Source organism: Pomacea canaliculata, linkage group LG1 (assembly GCF_003073045.1).
Source record: "Pomacea canaliculata isolate SZHN2017 linkage group LG1, ASM307304v1, whole genome shotgun sequence".
Lineage (NCBI taxonomy): Eukaryota > Metazoa > Mollusca > Gastropoda > Architaenioglossa > Ampullariidae > Pomacea > Pomacea canaliculata.
In genome coordinates this window covers 17,876,797-17,902,643 of record NC_037590.1, presented here as the reverse complement: position 1 = coordinate 17,902,643, position 25,847 = coordinate 17,876,797, and the positions used below count along the sequence as shown (strand labels likewise).

The 25,847-nt window shown below is 35.9% G+C and overlaps 2 protein-coding genes across 14 annotated transcripts in view; both read right to left on the bottom strand.

Annotated features, from left to right (window-relative positions):
- Positions 1-197: 197 nt before the first annotated feature.
- Positions 198-19,553, bottom strand: LOC112568944 (5-phosphohydroxy-L-lysine phospho-lyase-like). 9 transcript variants are annotated; one of them, XM_025246576.1, is made up of 14 exons: positions 19,272-19,516; positions 18,336-18,545; positions 10,374-10,604; positions 7,011-7,129; positions 6,339-6,498; positions 5,835-5,909; positions 5,473-5,569; positions 5,015-5,131; positions 3,740-3,822; positions 3,274-3,368; positions 2,926-3,038; positions 2,646-2,800; positions 2,265-2,354; positions 198-2,048 (listed from the first exon to the last, which is right to left on the bottom strand). In XM_025246576.1, the coding sequence occupies exons 4-14, from the start codon at positions 7,117-7,119 to the stop codon at positions 1,742-1,744; spliced, it is 1,401 nt and encodes a 466-aa protein (XP_025102361.1). In that variant the 5' UTR covers positions 7,120-7,129; positions 10,374-10,604; positions 18,336-18,545; positions 19,272-19,516; the 3' UTR covers positions 198-1,741. The 9 variants fall into 9 exon arrangements, with proteins under 9 accessions (XP_025102361.1, XP_025102369.1, XP_025102325.1 ...); XM_025246584.1 differs by having other exon boundaries at positions 10,374-10,498; XM_025246540.1 differs by lacking the exon at positions 10,374-10,604 and having other exon boundaries at positions 19,459-19,553.
- Positions 19,554-21,427: 1,874 nt separating this feature from the next.
- The window catches only part of LOC112564409 (glutamine--fructose-6-phosphate aminotransferase [isomerizing] 2-like), a 35,728-nt gene continuing 31,308 nt past the window's right edge, over positions 21,428-25,847 (bottom strand). For all 5 annotated transcript variants that reach the window (XM_025239201.1, XM_025239218.1, XM_025239209.1 and 2 more), the window contains one exon: positions 21,428-25,302. Coding sequence is in view for 2 of the 5 variants with exons in the window: in XM_025239218.1 (XP_025095003.1) it covers positions 25,261-25,302 (42 nt within the window). In the remaining 3 variants the exon portion in view is untranslated. The remainder of the gene's footprint in view (positions 25,303-25,847) is intronic.

Below are 25,847 nucleotides of genomic sequence, written 5' to 3'. Positions count from 1 at the left end.
GAGAGAGATCAGGGGATGACCCCCTTCCTCATCCCCCCAAAAAAAAAAATAAAAATAAGAGCTGGGTGGGTCACTGTGTATGCACAGCGAAGTTTCTGTCACTAATGATGTATCTCATTAACATTTCTAATGGCAATAATCTGCATCAAGTGGGCACAGGCATTTCTCTAGCCAAGAGAAAACGGCGTCCAAAGAAGTCAGAAAATTAGAGTTGTATTCATTGGTCTCAAGTTTATACATAAAGTTTTCTCATATAACATAGAGAACCTTGTCACTGTTCCTCCTGGACTTACTTGCCAAGCTGGAACACTATTCAGGCACAATGTACTTGCTAAATCATGGGATGCAAATAGTTCTGAATTCATGAACAATCAAATCTTCACTATATCTTCAGACATCTTTTATAAATGTCTGAAATTTACCACTCCTTAACATAAGGGCTATGATACAAACAAAACAAGCTTCTGCTTAACATATAGGCACATATGTGTACATCAATGACATCTCTCAGAAACATAATTTTGAAAACTCTTTAAGTATTGTTAATTTTTTGGCATCAGTGAACCAGCAAATAGAACAGGCTTTTCTTTCATCTACCCTATGACATGCTCATCCAGAAAAACTGACCAACACAAGACAGAACCAATGGGAGAGACTGTCGACAAAAATGTAACAAGAAATTAAATATTTCACCGATATGACATCAACATAGAATTACCAATTCCAAATATAATTCAGTAAAAAAAAAAAATATAAACACACAGAATAACAATAATGGTCTCAAAACAAAGAGCTCATTGTGTAGTGTAGTTACTTGTGCTGAGAAGATGATGAATACCTTCAGCATAGATACATTCATTTTGGTTCAGTACCACAACCAAAATATCCCTTTCTAGCCTTCTCTCATTCTCCTGACAGTCTTTTGATTTGCAGCTATATTTTGTAATTGTAGTAGTATCCGGGGTAATAGTAGTAGTGGACAGTGGATGCAGCAACAACATACAGTTGTCCATTTTTGGTGCACACATGACGGTCACAGAGATTTCAATGAAATGGCAGTGAAGAGGCAGAAGGCAGGATCAAAGGATCATCCAAGCTTGACTCACATAAAGCCAGAATCTTAAGCAGAGAAAAATGTTAAGATTTAAATCCACCAAAGAGTAGAACAACTGAAGGAAGTGGCAATTGTTTAGCAAACAAAATACAACAAAAGCAACAGTTCTCTGCCTGTTGCAGAAAACAAAATGGCTGCTTGTAGTACATGTATCACATGATCTTACAAATATTGTATACTATAAGATGATAAACTTTAATTTCAATATCCATCATCATTTTCAATGTGAACAACAAATGACAATAATTTCATACATACACATTTTCAGTATATGAAGAAAATGAAGTCCAGATCCTTTCTGCTCAACAATTTTTTTTAAAGTAGTACCAGGATGATGCTATGCAAATGTTGCTGTATAACAAATCCTTTAAAAACATTTCCCTGTACTATATTGAAATATTAAAACCATTTGGAAAACAGAAGTATTTCATCCTCATTAACAACAAATTAGAGAATTAGCTTACAATTGCAGAGTATAAACTTAGATGTATGTCATTTTACAACCAACCATTTTATAAAGACTCTTTAACATGTGACAACAGCAAAATCTGTTAACAGAAACAAAATTATACATGAAAACAGATCACAGCTTCACAACCACCACCAAGCTTTGAAACAAAGTTTGTATCAGTCCACCCCTTCATATTTCGCACATTTGGATGTTACGTTGTCATCACTGTCATCATCACTTGCGTTAAAGCGAGCATTGCTTATCATTCTGTGCAAGGGGCCAACACCAGATGTGCTGGGATTTCCTACACTGCTTGCAGCTAAGCCAGTGGTGGCAGCTTCATTTTCTATCTCTTGAAGCAGCTGGTCAAAAACCTGTACCACATGATGAGCATTGTCACAGGTGAAGCACATAGGAGGTGTCATGACCATCACATTCTTTTCCAATCCATCGTAGGCAATAATGATCTTGTTTTCTTTCATCCTGTGCATGATGCAGGATAAACAGGTATATAGCTACAGGTATACAGCTAGTCTGCTACCAACAAACGCAGGGTAAAAACTACTGAAACAAAAAAACTTCTAAAACAGTGCTAATTTCTTATCAGTGACTGTTATGCGTTCCTTTACTTGTCTTCTTTGGGGGAAAAAACTGACACAGGACAAAGAACAGTAAACAGCAGCCAGCCAACCAGCATACCTGTATGCCAAAATTTCAGCGGCTTCACTAGCAGGCTTTCTGCTTTCTTTGTCAATCACCAGTTCTACTCCAACCATCAAGCCCATTCCTCTGAATCAAACAATAGGCAAGAATCACAGATTATCCTTACTGTGTGCTAAGCAGCTGAATCTGAGAAGCAGTACCCAAGATAGCACTGCTTGCTTTCTTCATGCCCTTCATGCTGTTGTAACTACATTTCTTACTGTCTCCACTTTGTCTGGTTCAAATTTGCTAAATGATATCAAGTTAAAAAACAATTAATAATACAAAGAACTTTTAAGTAAACTATGACTGTGAATATCCATACAGACATTTACTTATGCTCAGTTCATTCCAACACACACACACACCCATGATCACCTCACTTCCCCCATCATTGGGTGTGAAGGCATGATGCTGCGGAAACCATCAAGAAGGCATTTCCCAACTGATCTGGCACTCGCCATCAACTTCTCATTTTCTATTACATCCAGGACTGCCATTCCTACAGCACAGGCTACAGGGTTGCCACCAAACTGCACAAATGAATGGATAGCTCTTAGCTCATAAAGTGCAAATTAATCAGTATTATGATCTAAGTACAATTTTTATAACTGACTATTTGAAGTTATGATCATGATGTATTATCTAAAATGCTCACAGTAGTACTGAACTCTCCAATGCAATCTGCTATTTCCTTGGTTGTGATCACAGCAGAAAAGGGATAGCCATTGCCGATCGGTTTCCCAACAGTGACAATATCAGGAATGACATCTGGAGGCACAAAACAGAGAAAATATTGTCTCAGACCAAAAATGTTTACAAACTTAAAAATCAAGAATTACTGTTTCTTCATGATCGGACCCACAAACTTAGATCATCACTTAAAAACTCATTTCTTTTTTCTAAATTAAAAATTAAATCTCTTCTTTGACTAATATAGTAGTTGTGTCTCAAAGTCTCATTTTTGAAGAACTTTAGTTCAAAGGACATTATTTGCTGGACCGACCTTGAGTCTGAAATGCCCAGGTGTGTTCACCAGTTCTTCCAAAAGCTGACTGCACCTCATCTGCAATACATACGCCTCCCATTTCTCTTACATACCTGACAGTTAATAAAAATAGTTATTCTCCCTTATCAGCACAATCCTTTTGACATAAAGACAAATATGAAAATAAAAACCAACTTAAAAGTTGTATAACAACAATGAACAAACAGTCTGGTGATTTTGAGGCATATTGTGTTCTCCAAGAAAAGTGATTGTGTAGCACAAATATCTGAGACTTCTATAAACATTTATCAGCCTGCATCCAGTTGTCATTGTTATCAGTCAGTCATTCTCTTTACCAAAAAATCTGTCCTTACTCCTTTTTCTTTAAATCATGTTTGGGTAACTTATGCCACCCAGTTACATAAGGTGATGACAAATGGCTGAAAGTCTTCAAGCCAAAAAACAATCACAGTAGTGCAAATACCTGTATGTATGCTGCAGGTAATTCTGGGGATAAATTATAATTCCACCTGCTGACATCAGTGGTTCACAGATAAAAGCAGCAATCTGATAGAAAAAATAATATGCAGCTACAGACAGAGCAAGCGAAGAAATATTGCAATAATAATAATAAAAACAACAATTTACTGTCCATTAGCACACACAGTTTTGCAATGGATATTTTCCCTTTACAGCAAAGCATACAGGATATGAAAAAGAAATTAAAATAAAAAGTAAACATGAGACAGACAACAGATAAAAATATGAGGAGTGCATTAAAAGCTCACCATATCACACTTCACACATAGTAGACACACCCAGAATCAAAATCCATTAAATGTCTAGCAGGTGCCCTTTTTTTCCACTAATGAGTGGATAAAACTCAATGCAAGATAATATTCCACAAGTCTGGGTGAGTACTTCTCTTTGGTTCCCATTTCACAGGCTTACAAACTACCCAGAAAGAGGTCAAAATGACAGCTCACATTCATATGCAGATACACCAATTTTAAATATATGGTCCTGCTCTTCCATTGTCTGAGTGAGGCCTTAAGAGTGTAAACACATCCATGTACAATCTGGATTTCTGTTTTGAGCTCATTTTGCGCACAATGATATTAGTATACACATAACTTAAGAATGAAATGGGGTAACTTTTTATCCAGATTTGAGGAAATAGTATTTTATTTTGAGTTTTACTCAATTATTGAAAAAAAAACATCAACAGACTTTTAAGGTAACAGCACATAAAAAATACACAACAAAAAATTATGTGTTGGGGGAGGGGGCAGGACATCATTTCTATCACATCCCTTTTGAATCAAATTAAGGGCACCCCTCAAGGATGCATGCTTTAGAAAGTGTGAGTCTAAATAATAAAATTCTAACAGAAGATGTAAATCAATTAAAAAAAATAGTTCTCAATGTTATAACTACTACAATATATCTTCAGGGAATGCATCTATATTATTTTCAATAACTTAACTCATTATACTCTTAATTGCATTAGATATCTAATGTTAACAAAATTCAACTATAGTAACAGTCAAATGAAAACATTAAACTCATATGGGGTATAAGATCAAACAGACTGACAATTAAAAGCAGACAACAGCCTAAACTTGATGCTGACTTAAACTTTGAACATATTCTATCTCCATAGAGTAAAAAAAAAAGCATCCACAAAGCCCATATGTTGAAAGTATTTTCAAACATGTATCACCACATCAAAACAAAAGAAAATGACAGCAGATTCCACCTCTCTGCCTGAGCTTTTGGCCTTTTTGATGACAGTTAATACTTCGTTCGCATAAAGCAGACCTGGATTGCTTGCATCTTCCCGATACTTTCCACGATAGAGGTAAGGAGTTGGTGCCTGTGAAAAATAGGGCTGTTACTTTGCAGAATCATATTTTTTAACATGTGCATGTATCATTGAAGAAAGGATTTGTTAAAATTAACTTCTTACCATGTTACTTCATAATCTAGTTTTGTTTTATGATTTGTCTAACATTGCCAACTATTATTGTATTTTTTTGCTCCAAACTGTATGAGGTGCTGGATTTTAGCCCTACGTGTTCTTGAGGCTTAAGTCTAGTGCTGTGTCAAGTTTGTGTGTCTGTAAAAATGTGTGCAACTTATGTAAAAGCATATTTTTTTGCAAAGAGACTATTACTAATATCACAGAGTATATCTGCATACTTAAACATAACTCACAATGTGAACCCAGTCTTTCTTGATGTGGCTGCTTCCAAGTTTCTTAAAGCGGGAAGGACTGATTTCAATTAAGCTGCCTAAGTTTCCATGATATGCACTGCAAAAATTATACCAGAGCACTTATTTTCATTTTATGTAATCAATTACATAAAGATGAATTAAAAAGTGTCTATCAACTTGTCCCAATAACCTGCACCATCATACAATGGGTATACAAAGAACTGCCACAAATGTTTGGGTAATTTTCTTTGCCCTTATATAAATATTTTTATATTTGCTGACCATCATTTTCTTCAACATCAATATCTCATGTAAAAAAACATGTATTCTCTTAGTCAGCTTATTATGTGACAGCAAATTACCTGTCAAGACAGACAACGTCTTCATGCTTGGTATATGCACGTGCCAAACGAATAGCCAAGTCATTTGCTTCTGACCTGTAAATGATAAAAAAAACAATATTTAGCAACATTTTCTTGAACAAATCAAACCCCACAAATCTTTAACTTCACAACTGAACTCGTCAAGATTTTGAAAGTTAGGCTTCCCTTTCTGCTTCTCATTCTTGTGGTGTGGTGGTGGTGGTGGTGATCACAGTCTTTCCTAATGCAAAAACAATCTTGAATTTCTAGATATTAAGACTTTATAGCCACACTGACACAATGTTTTAAAATTTTCTCAGATTAAGCATAACATGAAGACCTCAAAATTTATAAAACTACCATCAAATTCTCTTGTCTACATACTCGTTTTATATGTATTTGTTAGTATGTTCTCTCTCTCTGTCACACACACATATGCAAACAAATAAAATAAGATAAACTCACTAAAATTAATCTTTTTCTGTGACAGCCAAAGTGACTTACCCTGAATTTAAGAAAAAGCATACGCTCAGAGATTCTGGCATTGTACTTATGAGACGCTTTGCATATTCCGACATTTGGTCATTGAGAAAACCTGTGCTTGTGACCAGTCTGGCCATCTGTTCTTGTCCTGCAGTGACCACATGTGGGTGGCAATGGCCTACTGCAACAAAAGTTAACAAACTGAAAAAAGTTCATATTCAAGCTGTAAGCAGTCCTCTTAACTGAACAGGAAGAAACCTAAGTGAAAAGTAGAGATGACCAGAAAGACAGCAACAGAGAGCAAAGACAAAAGGAGTGAGGCAAGGGAAAAGAGAGTGATGAGTAAAAAGGGGAAAAAATTATGATGCTGCTGTGTTATTAAAATATTTACTACCATAAAACTGCAACACGTAGGATGCTATTTTCTTGCTGTGTTTTAATCTCTTAGCTTTTTCCCATAATTTAGATTCTGGAAATGTCCAGTGCTGTTGTATTTAAAATAAAACTTATTTACCTTGTAAATTCATTCACACGATACATCCCTTTCAATATTCCAGACTGATCTGCTTTTCTGACTACAATAACATATTTATGAACAATGGAAAACATAACAGCTACTTTGTGTTTTCATTATGGATGTTCATACAGACAGAAGTTTGATGAATTTTATTAAATAATTAGATGGTTCCTCACCATGGGAAGCATTAGTGATGCAGTCAAGATATTCGTTGCCAGACTCATCGTACAGGTACTGTCGGGAAGCACGCACTATCTTGAGTGGGGATGTCTCAAAGTGCAGCATGCATGTTTTCCTGAACATCAATGTTATGCTAATAAAATTACCCTAAACAAATCGATGCATTTATGTTTTAAATAAAGCTGTGTGTGTGTTGATTAGGGGGAGGACCTATACAAATGTGTGGACCTTTTGTTCAATCCTGATCCAGTTTTGCAGGAGTACTCCTTTTCTCTATTGAGGTCAGAGACTATGTTTCATTCATGTATGTTGCTTCACAACATATGTTTATTTTAATGCTTAATTTACCGGTTATAAGATGTAACCAGCAGCTCCTAATGAAAAATATTTACCATATGCAGAACAAACGTTGACATTGACATCATTTTAGAAGGTTATGTGTATGTGGGTGTGAGTGCGCATGCCTGCAAGAGAAAGGGACAGAGCCACAAAGAGGTCATCCCACGCCCTTCACTAGAAACAAGAGCTCCACTCCCCCTCGATCCTTACTGTCCTTTCATCTGGTCTACAGAGAGACATGGTGATGGAGGGAGGGGAGAAAAATTTAAATGCATACACCAAAGATTGAAAATATGAAACTTCTGACTCAAGCTAAACATGAAGGAAGAGTGCATGGCATAGCAACCTATGCAAGAATGCATAAACAAGTGTTGTGTCAAACACATCAGTCACTGCTGAAGTGTTTCTTACTAGAAACAGATGGTGCCCTCACTCTCTTGCTTAAAGCCATGAGCTCTGAGTTCCTGAGTTCCTGATTTATTTCCATTGGTCTAATATGACACTAAACAAATATACTTCTTAAATACAGCCAGTTTTGTTTGGAAGATTGAAAAAAAGGAAGAAGAAGTTTGAGGGAGTGGGGGGAGAATGGGGCAAGGAAGCAAGAAAGAAACAGGAAGGGTAACAAATTGGATTTCAAATTAAGCAGCAGAAATTTTCCACGCATCGTGTGAACTACAAGTAACATTGCTCTACAGGCGCTTTAGAGTATACAGAAATGCTTGCTCATACTTCTTAGGCTCCTTTTGTACACTTTGTCTATTTTGTAAGAAAATGAATGTTAAGCCTGTCACTTTATGGTTTGAAAAACATACAAACACAGCAGCTACAGATTCCAAATGTTATTTGAGCAGCATTTTTGCTTCAAACAGTTTCTCTAGATGGGGTATTGTAGGCAATGATCTTCACAGATATACAACAGACAGTAATATTCAAAAATAGGAACACAAGAAACAAAAGCATATCAGTACTATTTTTTTTCTTAGCTATGTTCATCTGTGTAGGCCTGTTGCAGTTCCCATATTATGAAATTTTACCCCATTTAAGTGTATTTGGATTAGAAAATTTTTCTCCAGAATCAACAATATAAACATTTCCAGCACCAACAAGGGCTGAATCTGATAAATGCACAGGCAAAAGGCAGGTCATGTGTGGCTATGGTGAAAGTTGAAAAAGGAAAGGGCTCAGAACCAAGCTTATTCTCTTAATTAGCAGCTGGCATAGCAAGAGGAAAGGGTAGCGGTGGTATATAGGGTAGCTTATATTTCGAGTTCAGAAATGCAGAAGTGTTCTAGCTCTTGGTGTGCACTGAAAAATTGTTGATTTTTTCTGGAAATGTCTGGGAATTAGCTTTTTCACTCTATTCAAATAAGAAAAGTGTTGCTGTAAATTTAAAATCATATATATGTTTACATTTATTATCATTCTCTTTTCTAATACTTTCTAAAATTCTTGCATATAGTTACATTTAAAAAATGTGTTTGGTAGTTTCCTTTTCTTGGTTACTAAAGGTACATAAGTTATTAAAATTTTCATCTCTTTTAAAATATTTGTAGCTAATACCACAAGCACAAATCTAACCTGGAACCATTCATGTTTAATTTCATGGATTTTATGTATTTTAAGGAATAGCCTAATAAAGTTTCATTCGCTCTGCAGTTTCTCAATCCTTTTTTGACAGCAATTTGGTTCATACTCATCATTTGATTTATTGTAATAGATCTTTGAACCATTTCTTTGGGAAAATATTAGTGTTAAGGAAAACAGCAATTTAATTATGTGGAACATATCTGGCATTTCAGGGATATATGTGAGGACATAAGGGCACCAAACTACATTTCCATGTAAACCAGACATGGGTCCCAGCAAAACGCCTTTTTACATGTTCACCTTGGGGCCCAGGCTGATATGCAATACGCCCCAGATACTCATGATATGGGACCCAGATGAAACCCCTCTTCCTCCGCAACTGGGGTAGCTATACTCATGATTTTAAAAAAAGAAAATAAATGTATTTTGGAAATGACATTATTATCTACTGTGTTAAGACATCCGAGCATGAAAAGTCTATAATATTATGGTTGTTAGTTATTAAGTGAAAGAAGTGTCTTATTCTACATGTAAACATTTTTGTTTAAAAATACTATGCTTAGTGTTTTGTAGTCATTTTGCTACCATTGTTCTTCAACATAATTCATTTTCACACTGTATTTTTTTCATCAAATGTATAATTTTATAGTTTTATACTTAATTTCTTGCTTAAATTTCAATTACCTGTGTATTTAACCTGTGACTTAGCGATTGAGTGTTTCGCGTATCATAACATTTTATTAGCTATAGTGTTTTTAATGTTATTCCTTTATTCTTGTTTCGTCAGTGCAGAGAGTGTGATCGTTTTAGCTGTGATGCTGCACAATAAAAGTGCTCCATTATTATCTTACATTTATGATGAAAAAATGCAAGTAAATTATTAGTGTCAATATATTTGTAATAACAATGTTAATCAGCAATAATAAAGAAATCCATGCAATACAAGCAATAAAAAAAATCATTAGTAGTTACTTATGTTAACTACAGTTAAGATTGTACTTTTGATATGAAGAGCTTTGGATGGAAAAAATCCATTATCATATTAGGCTGTAATTTTTTTTTTCACAGATTCAACTAGACAATAGAAGGTGTTAAGTAATCACAAGGAAAACACTAAGAAAAATGAGATCTAATGGGCGGCAAATTCACAATATTGACCCAAAATTGGCAATAGCTTGTAGTCTTGACCCAGCATACCATGCATATAAAAGTGGCCTATATGACACATTTGTCCTATCTTGGTGCAAATTGGTGTTTGAAGGTAACGAGTAAAGTCTTTCATCAATGATATGGCACTTTTCACTGCAGTAACAGGCCAACATTGTGTACCAATGTGCTCCCAACTTTGTATCTCAAAGAAAAGCTAATACTGCTAGTGTTGCATGCTTGCTAGGACACAGGATGACATCATTCAGCAGCTTTTCACTTACCAATAAACTATCTGGAACTATTGCCTGGACTCCAATATCATACATGAGGAAGAGAAGATAGGCACCACCTCACAAAAAGCTGGCCCCAAGAAAAGTATGGTCTCTAACAACTCAGTCTCCAGGGTCTGAAAGGGGATGATATTTCTTTTTTTTTAAGCGAGCATAGAGTATAGAATCCTTCTCAGCCAGACTTTCCATACTGCACTGTGCACTTTTTGCACTACCCTTCACCTGTCCATAAAAACAGATATACAGAAAGACAGATAAGAGAAAGAAAGGAAATAATGCAGAATTAATAATAAAAAAGGGGTATTCAATTTTTGCAGTCTTTCCAATAAAAGCGAAGTTTAAGTCTTCTAGGTACACATAGGCATTACCTAAATATACAAAATATTAACTTGACAGTCGATCAGCATTTATCTTAAAATGCTATATGAAGCTTAGGTGATTGCATGTTCTTCACAAAATGTAATTTGAGTCTGCTTTATATCATCATTGTATTATATACTTTTAATAATGTTCATTTTGGTGGTATAAATAGCAATTGAAGTGATTTTGGTGATGGTTTTTCCAGGGTGGGCCAAAGGTATGTGGCCTCATCCAGAACTGTTCTATAGGAGGCAAGCTATAGTGGAACCTCAGCTAGCGAACATTTCGGATAACAACCAAAAATTTCGATAAAAATTTGCACCGGATACCGAACAGCCACGTCACCCTCATGTGACCGACCAGCATCTCAGACCAAGCATCATTCGCGCTCGAGACAGTTACGATCGGTCGTTCGTTATCTTTATTCTGTGCACATCCTTATTTAGTGATTTTTTTTCTTTATTTTTAATAATATAGCCCTCAATCATAGCTCAAAAGAAAATTAAGAGCAATAGTAGCAAAGGTAATGAAAAGGAAGCGGCCAACAATGGAAAAAGGAAATGATTTCAAAGTATGAAGGAGGCATGCGTGTGTCGGATATCGCCGCCAAATACGGAATGTCGAGGTTGACAATCTCGACTATTTTAAAGAAAAAAAGCAGCTTAAAGAAGCTAATGTTTCGAAAGGAGTGAGTACTTTAACAAAGTAAATGCTTCAAATAATGGAAGAAGTAGAAAAGTTGTTGCTTGTGTATATAAACGAGAAACAGGTGTGAGTCGTTCATTTGTGAGAAAGCGCAGAATCTGCAGATTTGCAGAAGAAAACCCCAGGGACAAGTGCTGCGAGTGATTTTGTTTTCAAAGCCAGTCGAGGCTGTGTTGAGAAAGTTAGGCACAGAACAGGCATCCACAGCGTCACAAGGCATGGGGAGGCAGCGAGTTCCGACAAGGCAGGGGCCGAGAAGTATCGTTCAAGAATTCAGAAAAATCATAGGAGGAGGTTATATCCCGCAGCAGGAACCGAATAAATCTATTTCTTTTATTTGTTATGGGGAAAATTGTTTCGGATACCGACCAACTTTCCAGAACGGATTGTGGTCCTTATAGCCGAGGTTCCACTGTACTTTTAAGTGGGGAAACTTTTATCAAATAGTATTAATAACAGTAATGTGTATGTTATAAATGCTTTTGGTGTTGATTTGGGCCTATAACAATAACAGGAACATAAAAATTACCTTTAAAGACACAATAAAGAGTTTTGACAAAATTTGTGTGCAGCATTTTTCAACAGGCTACAGTTTTCTGAACCTAATTGATGTTTACTATGATTACACATCCACCTAAAGCTCTAATTCTTCTCTCATGAGAATAAAAAAAAATACAAGTTAAAAAATTAACGCAGTTTCATTTATATTAAACTCAAGTTTCAATCAATTTCAATTTTTTCCCAGGAGTTATGGTTATGTTTAAATTTTATTAATGGCGAAAATGCTGCATCACCAACCGGTTGACACGCCTCTTAAGATTGTGTTAACTCTTTTCTAATTAAAAAAATGTATATACATATATTTGAAGCACGCTGGTTCAAACTCGCTTAAGTGTAAATTGCAGGCCTGCTGCATGTGGCATTTCACGCCTTCATGCGTCACATTATTTCAGCTAGCATATATATATCCATCTGATAATAAATACGGTTGATATTGTGACAAATTCATGTTGAAAAAAACTGCAGTTTCGTCTTGTTTATATATACAGTACATGAGGCAACTAATGTGTCAGTCGGTGATGCTTAATTTGAATAGTATTAATAACTGCTATGATCGGCGCCTCGGTGGTCGCATCGAACGCATAGGTGACCGGTCACCACCCTAGTAGCACAAAGAGAGGGGACATCTGGGTGAATACATTCACCTGACAGGTAAATATAGCATGATAATACCAGGCGCTGACTGAAACATTCCGTTAAGAAACTAAACTAAACAAACAAACAAACAAACAAACAAACAAACAAACATGTAGGAAGGCAGTGTTTCCCAGATCCACAATGCAAGGGCTACCGGATATAATTACTAGGGTTTTGTCTGACCAGTCGCGCAAAGTACCAATCCATATACTGAACTAATAATTATTATCGTGATCCTGATCACCATATGCATGTAAGCCTTTGCAACTGATGTTTGATACCAAGAAATGGCGCAGTTTCAGCTTTTGTGTCTGACTATACTTTACAAAACGTCTTACGCGATTGTATCCCGATATCAATCTTTTTTTCCTGCCATTGTCAAGTTTTACGCGATCTGGAATTCTCTTACGCTTAATTCGTACGCAACAATCAAAAACGAAAAAAAACTGTGCTTGCACTTGAATATTCAAGCAAAAGAAACACAGGCAGCAGGTGGCACTATCAAGGCGATGGAACTCAATGCTAGGATGAAAACTGTAAAATACATCTCACATTTTGAATGCCCGTGATGTCTACTTCAACCAGCCGTCAATAGAAATAAACATACAATTTTCTTATGGGTCAGATTATTAACGCTGCAATCGGATTAAATTTGATCAAAGAAGATAAACAGTTTGATTCAACCGATGTGCAGTACCAAAAACAGTTCGAGCTTCACATGACTTTTCAAGGATCAAGCCAAACTTTAAAGAACATGAGCGCTCAGCGAAAATCGCTGGAAATAGAGCATAAATAATCACAAAAACATATTTCGGTGGTATTTTATGATGAGGCACGAGAAATATTATATTATCATTTTCCACCTGGATCTGTCGAGAAAAACAGGATGTGATCATGGACGGGAATATAAGTTCGTGATGTGATGAAAGGATATTACTAAAAAAAAAAAAAGTAGTGTTGTCTACATAAACTAAATTCGAAAAGAAAAGATGCAACTCTCATTAAAAGAAAACAGACCAGGACACAATCTGCTGTTGCGAATGTTTCTTTAGACACTCAGATAGAGTTATTTAGGAAATCATAAAGATAATGGTAACAAACGCCATTTAGAGATTTGTATATGCAAATCTCTGCTTTGCTCAAAGGTGCCGTGTAAACTTCGTACCACACCGTACTAAAGATTTTGTTCACAACGTTTCAAAAGCGATTGTTATCCAGCATTTATACAGTACAAGCAAGTCATGGATTTTCAGTAAAATAAGATACCATTCTTTTTACAGCAGTGCTAACTATCCGTATCCAGCCCAATGCTAAAAGCAATGACCGTGTGAGGGCACCATTGATGCACGTGTCTCAAACTTTGAAAAAAATGAGGATGACAAGCGTATGAGAAACTTAAACGGGAGCACGTGCTAGTAAGTAAATAGTACATTTTGCATGCAGCTAAATGAGGAAGAGCTAAGTTTTACATTGATAAATATGTATAAAATTTTTATAAAGTTACATTTTAATGGTAAAAAAGTCATTATCAGAAGTCAGTTGTAAAAATAAAACAAAAATGCAATTCTGGAAATTAACCATTTAAGGATCTTTAAAAAATCTAAGACATTTTTTTATTTTATTAACAACAATAATATACATGGAAAAAATAACTAAAAAGCGCCCACTAAGTAACAAAGAATCAGTAATACATCGTAGACTGCGATGACCGCGATTGCTGCCCACTAAATCTTGATCTGGAGATTTAGAATGAATTCGGTTTAGACCTTAAAATTTTTGTTAACTTCTGTCAAAACTTCTAAATAAAGTTCAAATCTGTAGGGCTGTATTCCAAAATCAGCCGTTTCATTTTCTGCTCGAAAAATCGCTTCTTGAACACGACAACCTGAGCGATGTTTCTTCTTTTGACTTGAAGACATGCATAGATTTGCTGAACTGAGCTACACTCACTGTTACCACGAAGTTGCATTACTGGACTGTTGGCACACGATTTTTTTTCCAGTTAACTACTAAAACGAGTCACTTGTGTACAAAGCTTCCAGTTTATTCATATTCTTTGTTTAAGTTCGCGGAGACTAACAGCGGAGAACTTCGCAAGATGCTATAAGCGTTGGTCTTGGCAGACGGACAGCAATCCACTATACACATCGATGCTATTACAAATACTACAAATACAATATTTGAGCGCAACAGAACTCTCCAGTATAGGAAAGTAATTTTCTTCTGCTTTCCTAGAGGCAGGTGAGAATGCCGATGTTCGAAGGTTTTTATCTTGAAAATTAAGTGCTCATATTTGGGTATTGTAATTTTAAAATGAACTTAACCCGATCTGAAAGAAAAAAAATGTTGAACTCGTGTTGTCCTTTAATGGAAGTTCCTTAACTGCACACAACTGTTCACTCCACTCCTTGCTCAGCTCTACTCCCCTCTTTTCAATGGCACACTACCCGGCAGTATACGACACTTCTGGCAGATACCTCTGTTCAAACAACCATGCATTTTATGTAACTCACTTTTCTACAATGCCTTCTCAATACACACAAATCACGTGACAATTCCTAATTGATCAGCCGAAGGCTCGCTCCACAGCCATCTCCTCTATAAAGATGTAAGCTAAAACATCCAACAACATTCTGGGAAAAGGAGGCACCAGAGACCGAATGTCTGGCAAGGAAACGATTCCAAAATGGGTTACTAAAGCCCATGTCTATTAAAAAAAAGATTAAATTAAGTAAAACCTAAATTTTAAAAACCCATGAGCGCACCAACGCGGACATACACATAAGAAACCGTCCACAGTAACCATTGAAGAAAAACTGCTTACGCACATAGGTAGTGAAGACCACATGCTGCTCTCATTTGGTCTTAGTCTGCCAGCTTGTTATGGAGAACTCCAGAAGCGCAAAATTTCCCACAATCTTTAAAGGGATTGGATGGCACGTATTTTGAAAGACATGGCGAAGTAAGATTCCCCACCCGCACCCCATCTCCCCCATCTGTCCTAATTTTTTTGAAGCCACACTTGGCACGTAAACTGACTAATGTAGGCATTTAACATTTTAAAAAGAGTCACGCAATACATAGCCTAGAGGGAGGGGGGTGAAAGGAAGTGAATTAAAAGCTAACATAGGAAAGAAAGAAAACAAGAAATAAATGGATTAAAGAAATGGGATTAAAAAAGGGGCATTTACAAGGAAGAAGATGAAGTATTGTTCCATGCAGGCGGTCAAGAGTTGGTTCACAACCTTGAAATGCACAGATAAGTTAAGTCAACAGACGAGATAATGAAGAGAAATCTCCATCTCAGTTAAGAAAGTATCACGTCAGTCATCATGTGAATGATGTCGCAACACTTCTTCTTCGGCATTCAGTTCCAACATTTCCAAATATTTTTTTACCCCTTTGCGTGCAAAGATTCAGCTTTCAGTTTGTGTTGGTATGCTCGCAGGAAGTCTGGCATTATGTGTCTGTTGTTTGGCTTGTCTGTGCGTACACGGTCTACCATGAAGTAAGAAAAACACTTTTTGACACAAACTGGCTCCACCTTCAGAACCCTTGTGACAGTCACCAACGTACATCCTGACCAAAGGCTATGCTATAAAGGATGTACATATCTTGGTGGTTGTGTACCTTAACTCTACAGCAGCTGTTCATACACTGCAAACCTATATCTGTGTATGTGTGCGTACAAAGTATATCAAACATTTTTGTTATCAACTGCTTGTTTACTACCTGATTATGTCATTCTTTTCTTTATCCATGAAACATGGTTATAACTTTATTGTCAAAAATACCAATATATGAAGAAGAAGAAAGTTACAAACGAACATCAGATAATACCGTTTTTTAATATGTTTGGCAGTAACTAATTGATTTATGTCAGTTATTCAATTGTTCTACACTTAATGGATGTAGATTTTTCGATGCTGATAGTTGTGTTACATTGAGTTTACAGGCAGTGTCCAGTGTCTTTGATAGTCTGCTTGGAATAGAGGAACTTGACGAGACCATTATAGAGAGTGAGGTACATACCGCAATACGAAACCTCAGGCCCAGTAAAGCGTGTGGCACAGATAAAGTGAAAGTAGAAATATTGAAATCGGCCAAGAACAGGCAGTTGGCTTTTTAACTAACTATTTTAATTCAATTTTTGCTAGCGGACAATGTTCAGATATGTGGAAGGAAGCTATAATTGTACCCATTTATAAGAAAGGCTATCGCGAGTACCCCAATAAATACAGATTTTTTTTTCAGTGTCTTTGAGGCCTCCTCGGATGTATAGCTAGCCCAAAATTATTCTCACTTATTATGAACGAAATAGTTGAGAAATATCTGCTGATGGCAAACATGGTTTCAAAAGAACCCGGGTCTAGCAGAATTGTTTATCCTTATGTTTGCCGATGATCTAGTTTTACTATCAAGTACACCGATGGGCCTTCAAAATCCGATAATTCCCTTGTGGCATCATGCCAACAGCTTGGACTAGAATTAACTGTGATAAAACTAAAGTAATGGTTTTTATGAAGGGGGTTTCTTAGGGCGAAGGGAAAAATGGTCTATTGGAGAGACCCTGGAGGTGGCTAATAGCTCTGTGTATTTGGATTTACCTTTACTACAAAAATGAGCTCCTATCAGGGAGCGACACAGCAATTAAAGGGAAGAAAGCTACAGTGGATATAGTAAAAGCATTGAAAAGGATTGATAATATGACAAGACAAACCTTCTTGAAACATGTCACTATGTAACACTTTTAGAACCCTTATGTAACACTGCCTCAAGTACGTAGATATATATATATGAATGTTTATGTGTGCATGTGAATGACAGCACATATATGTGTGAATGTAGGGGAATGAGGCTCACCTTGCGATATTGGCAGTAATGGCCAGATGTCAATAAAGAGTTCGAGTTCTCATTGGGCACCCTATGAGATGATCTTGATATCAGTGATGTAAAACATGACCCACCCTTAACTGTCATTCAAAACAGCCTTGTAAGCTTGCAACACTGTCTGCAGTCCAGCATTTAGTGTAATGAATTGTTTGGCGCATCTGTCTGAACACAGGTTTATAAACGGGTACCAGATGCACACTCAGATAATAGGACGCACCCAGACTGGGCAAGGGTAGAGATCTGTACGCACATGGTACAGTTCCATAAACAAAGTCAAGTGTGGTCTGACTCAGAGTAGTAGGACATGTCACATACTGGTCGTAGGTCTGAAGAACCGATGTTAGGTCACAGTGATTGAAATCTCCTAATATAAACTTGGGAGCATCAAGACAAATCAGTCGTGAGTGTGAGTCACATCTGCGATGCACCATAACGCATTGGAAACATTTGCCCTGGGACGAATATACACAAGGGTGAAAAACAACTGGGGGAATTCTCTCGGGAGGTGAAATGGGCTAAGCGAAATCATGAGAAGTTCAAGGTTGCGAGTACACATCTTTAATAACTATAATAATATTTATGATTTCAGATTTTTCCAGCTCTCTTTTGCAAAAACCTCCCAATATTTTGATTAATACAAATAATTTAAATTTTTAATGCCAGTTAACTACTTACATCCACATCTGCACTGCAATGAACAAGAACCAGCCTACATGCACACTTCCCCCCTCCCCAACACACACACAAGACAAACAAATATGCACATGAATACAAAATTTTTAAAAAAAAGAGACATACCCAACAAAGATCTTCCTCATCTGGAGGGTCTGTCGGTATGACAATCTCTCTGGCATAACCATGACAGATGTACACTATAGTGTTACAGGAAACAAAGAAATGTGGCTCTCCATACTACCATTTCAGCTGCAGTAATCTGATGCAGTTTTATTTATGAAGGGCAAGAACATGCTCCTTGATCATCCAAAGGATGGACCCATAAACAAAGCACTGCACAAAACCAAAGTACACATTCTTGTCATTGTCAATCCCAATTAAAATTCCTAATCAAATTCAAAACTAGAATGGTATTACCTGACTAATACATCCGCACTGCTCTGTTGTCGTATGCACATTTTCTGAAACCACTATTCTTCTATATTTATTTGGCGAAAGGGTCATTTTTGTATAGATGATTATGTACCAAAAGTATGATTCAACTCAAATTTAAATATGTATTAAAAGACTGATGATAAAAATTAGGAATTGTTACATGCTGTAGGTCCATATAAGACAGCAAGTGTACTTTTCTTGTGTCATCATGGCATTGATAGGATTCTATGAAACACATTCAAATAACATTATGAAAGTCATGATCCCAGCGCCGAAAGAATTTGGGGACAATGTTTTTTCTTCAAGTTATATGCAGATTATGAATGGATAATTCTATCGTGAAGAAGATTTTCAAATTATATTGCAGTGATACAAATAATACTCCACACTACTGCACGGTGCCAGTGTTTGTAAGAAAGAACATCCGTTACATCCTGTCGTCTGCTTGTGGCAGTACAGATCGTAATTATTTAAAGATATGGCTTTCCTGGCATCTTAACTATATTTGAACTAAATAACTAACTGGTTCAGGCAAACTAACATACTAATAAAGACATATCAGATATGACAGATTCAGTCTGAGCAGACTCTTGTTCTTGAACGCAATGTCAACTAAATAGTAACCTGCATGAGTCCTCAGCACAACCTCGCTGATCGTTCCTACCTCCTCGTGAGCGATCCGTCGTTTCTACAGATAGCAAACGTGTTTATAGTTCTTTTACCCTTGCAGAACACTTTGTAAAAGAAAGTATATGCACAGCAACAAAATCAATTGCAAATGAAGTCTGATGAAAATATAACATTCTGCCACCTTTTCAAGCAAGCACAAGCTTCCTTGAGTTTATGTCCCCTTGTGAGAGCGCTTCAATGTTTGAAAACTAAAATGTCTACTTTTTTGTGAGTTTCCCCCCACTACACGAAAAAATCTGTGTACGGTGTAGCGTGCAGAAGAGGAACCAGTGTACATAGTGTGCTTAAGTTGTGCAGGTATCATGCGCACATGCCGCTGACAATTAATTTTACTGCCCCAGGTCCTCGCATCCCACCCCCACTCATAAAGTGCGCACGATCCCACCTACGTATATAACATTAATCCGTGTAAAGAATTATATCTGTCGCCAAGTCTTGACAGTCTCAGAGATTTATGGTCTTTTTGACCTGCTCTGCCATTGGGCATTACTTAAAATGCAGATTAAGAAGTAATCCTCGTGCAAATTTCCCTTGGAAAGTGAGAACCTAACTTACTGGTGCACTTTCTGCAGTGTATATTTTTATTCTTAAAAAGGAAGACAAAGGCAGGGGCACGGGTTTGTCGTCAAAAGCGAAGACACTAAAATGGATTCCCAAACACCAAACCTTTTTTTTTTTTTTAGCTCTTCTTCGATGATCATGCGCAGATTGTGTACAAAAAGGTAATTAGCAGAGAATACAATAACTTCGCGCATCTTCAGCGTCAGCGTCAGCTATGAGCTGGTGTGCCGAAGCAGTGCCGATTACTTTGACATAAAACCATAATATTATAGTTCCTGCAAAATCGACCTGATCGTCACAGCTAGATCGAGTCGGATAGACAGTATGGGCAGTTCAAGGCTGGCTATATTAGGTACGCACCCGGTGTGAGAAAGGGACAGTCCTGGGAGCAGTTCGACCCCTATACCCTGTGCAAAACCATCAAGGCATAACTTAGTACACTACTAGAGTGCTACACGTACTAATTGTTTGTTTTGAGAACACCATGCAAGAAACCATTCACGACCACAAACATGTATACCTCCATTTTCAACCAGCAATTTGCACGTGACAGTAAGTTGCATGGCCTTATATTAACAGACTGATAGGGCGAACGCATTTGGAATGGAGACCCGCACTGACTACAGCAAAATCATGGTTAAAACCAACGGTAACAATTAAGCAGGAGCGCAACGGTAACAGTTGAAATATCAAGGTTTAACCCATGACATTGCACAGCATGTACATCAGGTTTCTATACAGTGCCTATATTTTTGTCAAATCACGCATTTCAGAATATCATTCATTTGAGCATTATGCATTTACTGCATCTAAATCTGTACACATTGATGTGCGTGTGCTTGTCCGATTACGTTAATGATTTACAGTATGAGGGAGACCCTGCAAAGCGTTATATCGTGTTTATAGTTTGTATATGTCTATATCTATTATGTTGTCTTAATTGTTGATGTAGGCCAAAGAAAAATCTGTTCTGGCTGTATGCAAACATAGAAAATCAAGTTAAATTATGACTGTATCCTTTATACAATAACAAGATGACTTTATTTTGTCTTAATCTAATCAAGGAACATAATAAATCATCATCATCATCATCATGTGAGCCTATAACGACCAGCATCAAGACCAAGATAGATCACACTCTCTGTGCAGAACAATAATGATAAATGAAAAGATAACAGCCAGTGGACAGCGAGGTATGTATAGGGACACTGAAGAACATAACGATGAGGTTTAAGACTTACAACTGAAACCTGCTGTTTACAAAAAAATTTAGATTTGTTTGTACGTAAAAAGCCTTTTTACATAAAAGACAATCTTTTTATCACAGTGCCAATCTTCTCCCACACCACTTCAGATTTTTTTATTTTAAAATTTTGTTAGTTTGTGTCTTAATGAAGGATCCATTGCCAAAATTGTAAATGTTTACACAGCTTAGACTTTTCACTGGCAAAAATTGATAATTATCATGCACCATATGCATTTCTCTCTCTCGTACACATTCATTCAAAGAACAAGTGTAATGACAGTAGTTTTGATTGTTCCTTATCCCTGTTTTAATTATGAACATCATACAAGACATGCACATCACAGTCTCCCTTATCTACCACTGTGACGGCCCCAGTTACCCACTCAGTGATAAGCCCAAACAAACTCCCTCTTCTACGTGGTTATTAACTTTAAACGAATAATGGTCTCTACAAAATCAAAAAGAATTGTAAAACAGTTTTGAAATGTACACAACCATGCGGATAACACTGAATACTTCTTTCAATTGTCCTTTCTCTTTTCTCCTTTTAAAAATCTTCATCAATGAGCCAAGATTGCTCCAAAAAAGAACTTTCGTCGAGATTTTCCCTTTCTTGGACTGACAACCATTAAATATATGCAGCAGTTGTACACTTGAATTTGGTGATGCAAATGCCATTCCCATATTAAGAAAAATGTTAAGGAATCATCCAACATTTTGTACCCTTTGCATAGGATTCTGGACATAAGTAACTTATTTACAATGGCCATGATAATTACACAGATTATCTTCTTCTCATTTGCAAATAAGCTTCTAAGCAAAATGAAACTGGACAGCTTACCTCTCAAGGACTCACAGCCAGTTAATAATGCACAAAATAAAATTTTTAACTTGACATGTTAATATTAACCATGTCTCCCATGCCCACTTCAGTTTTCCCCCCTCACCTTGGACAACAGACCTAAGCACACACATGCATCATGGAAGTGAAAACTTACTCTTCTTTCAATTCAGTGTGAAACCAATGACAACGTTCAGGTGACAAAGTTTACAGTAAACTTTTTAATTCTTTGTTAAAATCATAGGTTTAAATTCCTGTCAGAGAATCCAAAGCAACTCCACAGCAACTTATAAACAGTGAACCTAGAATCAGCACCCTAAATACTATTGACACTCTTGGCAATAACTACAGGAGATGAATGGTCAAATCTACCACTGCGTTGAAAACAAATGAAAAAAAAAGAAGCTTTAATTCTGAAATAGAAACAAAATGCTTTGATTTTGAAAAAGAAACCAAAAGCTTTAATTTTCCAATAGTAGCTACAGTATACTCAGACTTGTGAAATGTGCCGCAAAGCTCTAAATTTACTGATAGTATTAAATAAAGAAGATTGATTTTTGGTTGAATAGGTTTCCATTCACTGACAAAAATCAATACAGAACTAATACCAATCTCTGTTTGCCTAAGAGCAAGTTTGTCTACACAAGGTGCTGTATGATAAAATCAATTAAAGCTCTCTTTAGCAAAACCAATTTATTCTGAAAATATATGATAAAATGTGTGATGGCTAACACCCTTTTTCCATCTTCTGCCTGTGCTAGGCATTTTGAAGTCCACGGTATATTAACACATTCCTCAACAGGTGAAAAAGATTGTGCTTCTTACGTTATAAAAATAAATATAGTTTAATTATACAAAAGTGATGAAATACAAGCACAAAGTAATTGGTCTGGTATATCAGAGAACAACACAAAAATATAGTGATTATCTCCAATGGTGAAAAAGGTGAAAAAAGACCTTGTAAGTCCTATGTAAGTACTATGAAGTTCACCCTGATCAAAAAACCCTTTTGGGCACACACAACTTATTTTTAAATACAAATTATTGTTTTTACACAGAACAAAGATAACAGAACCCTAAAGAATATGAATCATTTCTACACTTGGTTGTCTGAAACAGTGGACAAAAAGCCATATTCCTTAAAAGCAAGAGTAAAATGAATTCAGAGCAAAAGTGATCATCTAAGGAGGGCTGGAAAGAGACTAAGGTGGGCTATGAAATATGTATGGGACTGAATAATGTGAAGCAACAAAAAGAGTAACAAGGAATACCATTATTAAAAAATATTCACACATTTAGACTGCTTGATTAAATTCAATAATGCTACTGTAACAAATGGATTGGGAAAGAAAACGCCAGAAAATGATTTTCTTGATCTTGCACTTTTATAATGCAATATGATATTTCATTAAATCCGCTGAAATTCACGGATTATAATCAGTTTTTGATCACATCTATTCTTTTAATGTCCACATCTTTAGTTACTGGCAGTTCACCACACAGAGATTGCAAAAATGCTTAAACATATATTAAAAAATAATAAGCATAAAACATTGGAACAAAATTCATTGTCATTGGAGTCTGTCATGAAACTAACTGGTCACATATCAATGTTCTGGGGAACAATTGTCAGAGTATAATAAAAATTTGACTTCCCCTGTTACTACTTAAAATAAATTACTTTCAGATGATTTCACAGAAGACAGGGAGTGTCTTCTTCTATAGGTTTCTTGACAGCATTTCCTGTAATCATTTTATATTTTAATACTTACACCCCAAGCTTTTCACACTGATCTTGATAAAGCAAAGAAAACAATTAAACTTTCAAGTGAAAAATATCTGTCATCTTGTCACATTGATTGTAATGGTTTGGGCAGGGACTGGGAAACAACAACAACAAAACTGAATTTACAACAAAATCTATATAGCATTTTTAACAAGAACTACCCAATCCAAACTTCATCATTGCAAACTGCATTATAATATTAACAAAACAGTAGGAGATTGTCTACACTGGGTGCTATTTGCTGTTCAGAAGTAAGGGTTATGAAAACAGAAACAAAATGTGAAAAAAACTGAGATCACTCATTTAGAAATCCTTCAGATGACCTGAAAGTAATATAACATTTGAATGATTGTGAATAATGAAAATGGAGATTCAATAAATAATACAAGAAAAACTCTTAACAAATGGATCACAAGATTGTACATGTTTGTTGACTGGCTCTGAAATCAATAAAAATAAACCAACTTTTAAACCTGCCCCTAGCCCTTTCCCAAGATTACAGTATCTATCACTAAACATAAAACATTTTTCTAACTTACATTTTGCTATCTTTGAATACATCTTCACACTTTAGACAACAGGTGATCAAAGTAACTTTTCCAGGTATCCTGATATTGAAATTGCCCATTCTTCATCAAAACTTAAAAGTGCACATAAAAGGTCTACTTTATTACTTGACTAGAATGATCTTACTATCAATAAAAGCATCGTTCTATCATTTTGAACAACAGTTACATTGTCATATATTGAACCAAAAAGAAGTACTGCATGAAAATAAAAAAGCAAAAAAACACTGTTGTGCCTTTGTTCTAGGAACTTTGTGGCTTGCAGACTAACAGAAAACTTTCATGTTAATGATTTATTCAAAAGTCCAGAGCACACCACCCCCCTTTGAAGTTTTGAATGACATAAAACTAGATAATTTCTGCATTATCATCACAAAGAATAAAAGCTAAATGTTAATATTAAAAAAAAAAATCATTTTTCAGATTAGAGTACTTGAGCTTATGTCTTTACTATCTTTGCTCAAGTGTTTTACATTTTACATTCCTTATGAAACTACTAAAAATTAATGTTATTTCATAAAAAGACTGCATCTGCTAAAAGAACCAAGGTCATAAGCACTGAATAATTCTGATGTAGTTCAGGTCTGAAACAGTTCTCTAAACTGTACACAAAGAACTGAAAAAGTGTTATAAGCTTAAAATACACAAAGGGCTTTTTTTTTTTTCTCTCTATGTGGTACCTCTGAGCATTTTCAAAAAGAGGTGCACAGAAAAATTCCACCAAAGTAAAACAGCACTGGGAAACAAAGTATCAGGTATTAGTATTTAGATGATTATGTGTGCATCCGTGCATATGAGAGAACAGGATGGAATCAGAAAGACAGCTCAAGGCATATCTTCTTAAGTGCAGGGAAGAAATCAGTAAGCAGTCCCTCTGCTGCACTGTAAGGCCCAGTAAGTCATAAACCAATTTACTTTTAGTCTCAGTGCGTATAGGTTTTCAGCAGATGTCTTGGTTGGTCCGTCTGTAACATACAATCACAAACAGAAAACTTTCAACAAAGATCCTGTAAGAAAAGACAATTTTTCTCTCTCAATGCAGCCCAAATCAAACTAAAACACATATTTTGATATCAATATTTATTTAGGGGCTATGTTTTCCCTTGTTTTTTTTCCCCTGATGTGTTATAAGACTTACCAGTCTCAAAATGTCCTTTTCGAAGCTCAAAACTACTTTTACTATAAGAAATAATAGACTATTGTTTCAAATACAAATAATAAATATTAACTGAATTAGTAGAGCACATATTCTCATGTGGAGATAACTTCATTGCAATGATGTAAAATATTGCCCATAGATATTACACTTCACTGTTTCCCATGATGTTTGTACTCATTTTTTCCTAAATAATTGTTATTGTGTTTTCTCATACTGCACAGAACATTGTAATAAAATAATGCTTACAATATTTAGTCTGCTTTCAACAATAGTTAATTACATTTTATTGACATTGTAATACTATAGTTTATTGTTTTATGGGAAAGATGAAATAACATTTGGAAAAATTTC

What these genes read in the sequence shown, in the direction of transcription:
- LOC112568944 (XM_025246540.1), bottom strand. Translation starts at nt 18,397, where the DNA reads ATGGTTATGCCAGAGAGATTGTCATACCGACAGACCCTCCAGATGAGG. An exon ending in TACCTGCAGCATACATACAG is followed by an intron (nt 3,369 to 3,739) that starts GTATTTGCACTA and finishes ATTAACTGTCAG; the next exon opens with GTATGTAAGAGAAATGGGAG. An exon ending in TTGGAGAGTTCAGTACTACT is followed by an intron (nt 2,801 to 2,925) that starts GTGAGCATTTTA and finishes TCATTTGTGCAG; the next exon opens with TTTGGTGGCAACCCTGTAGC.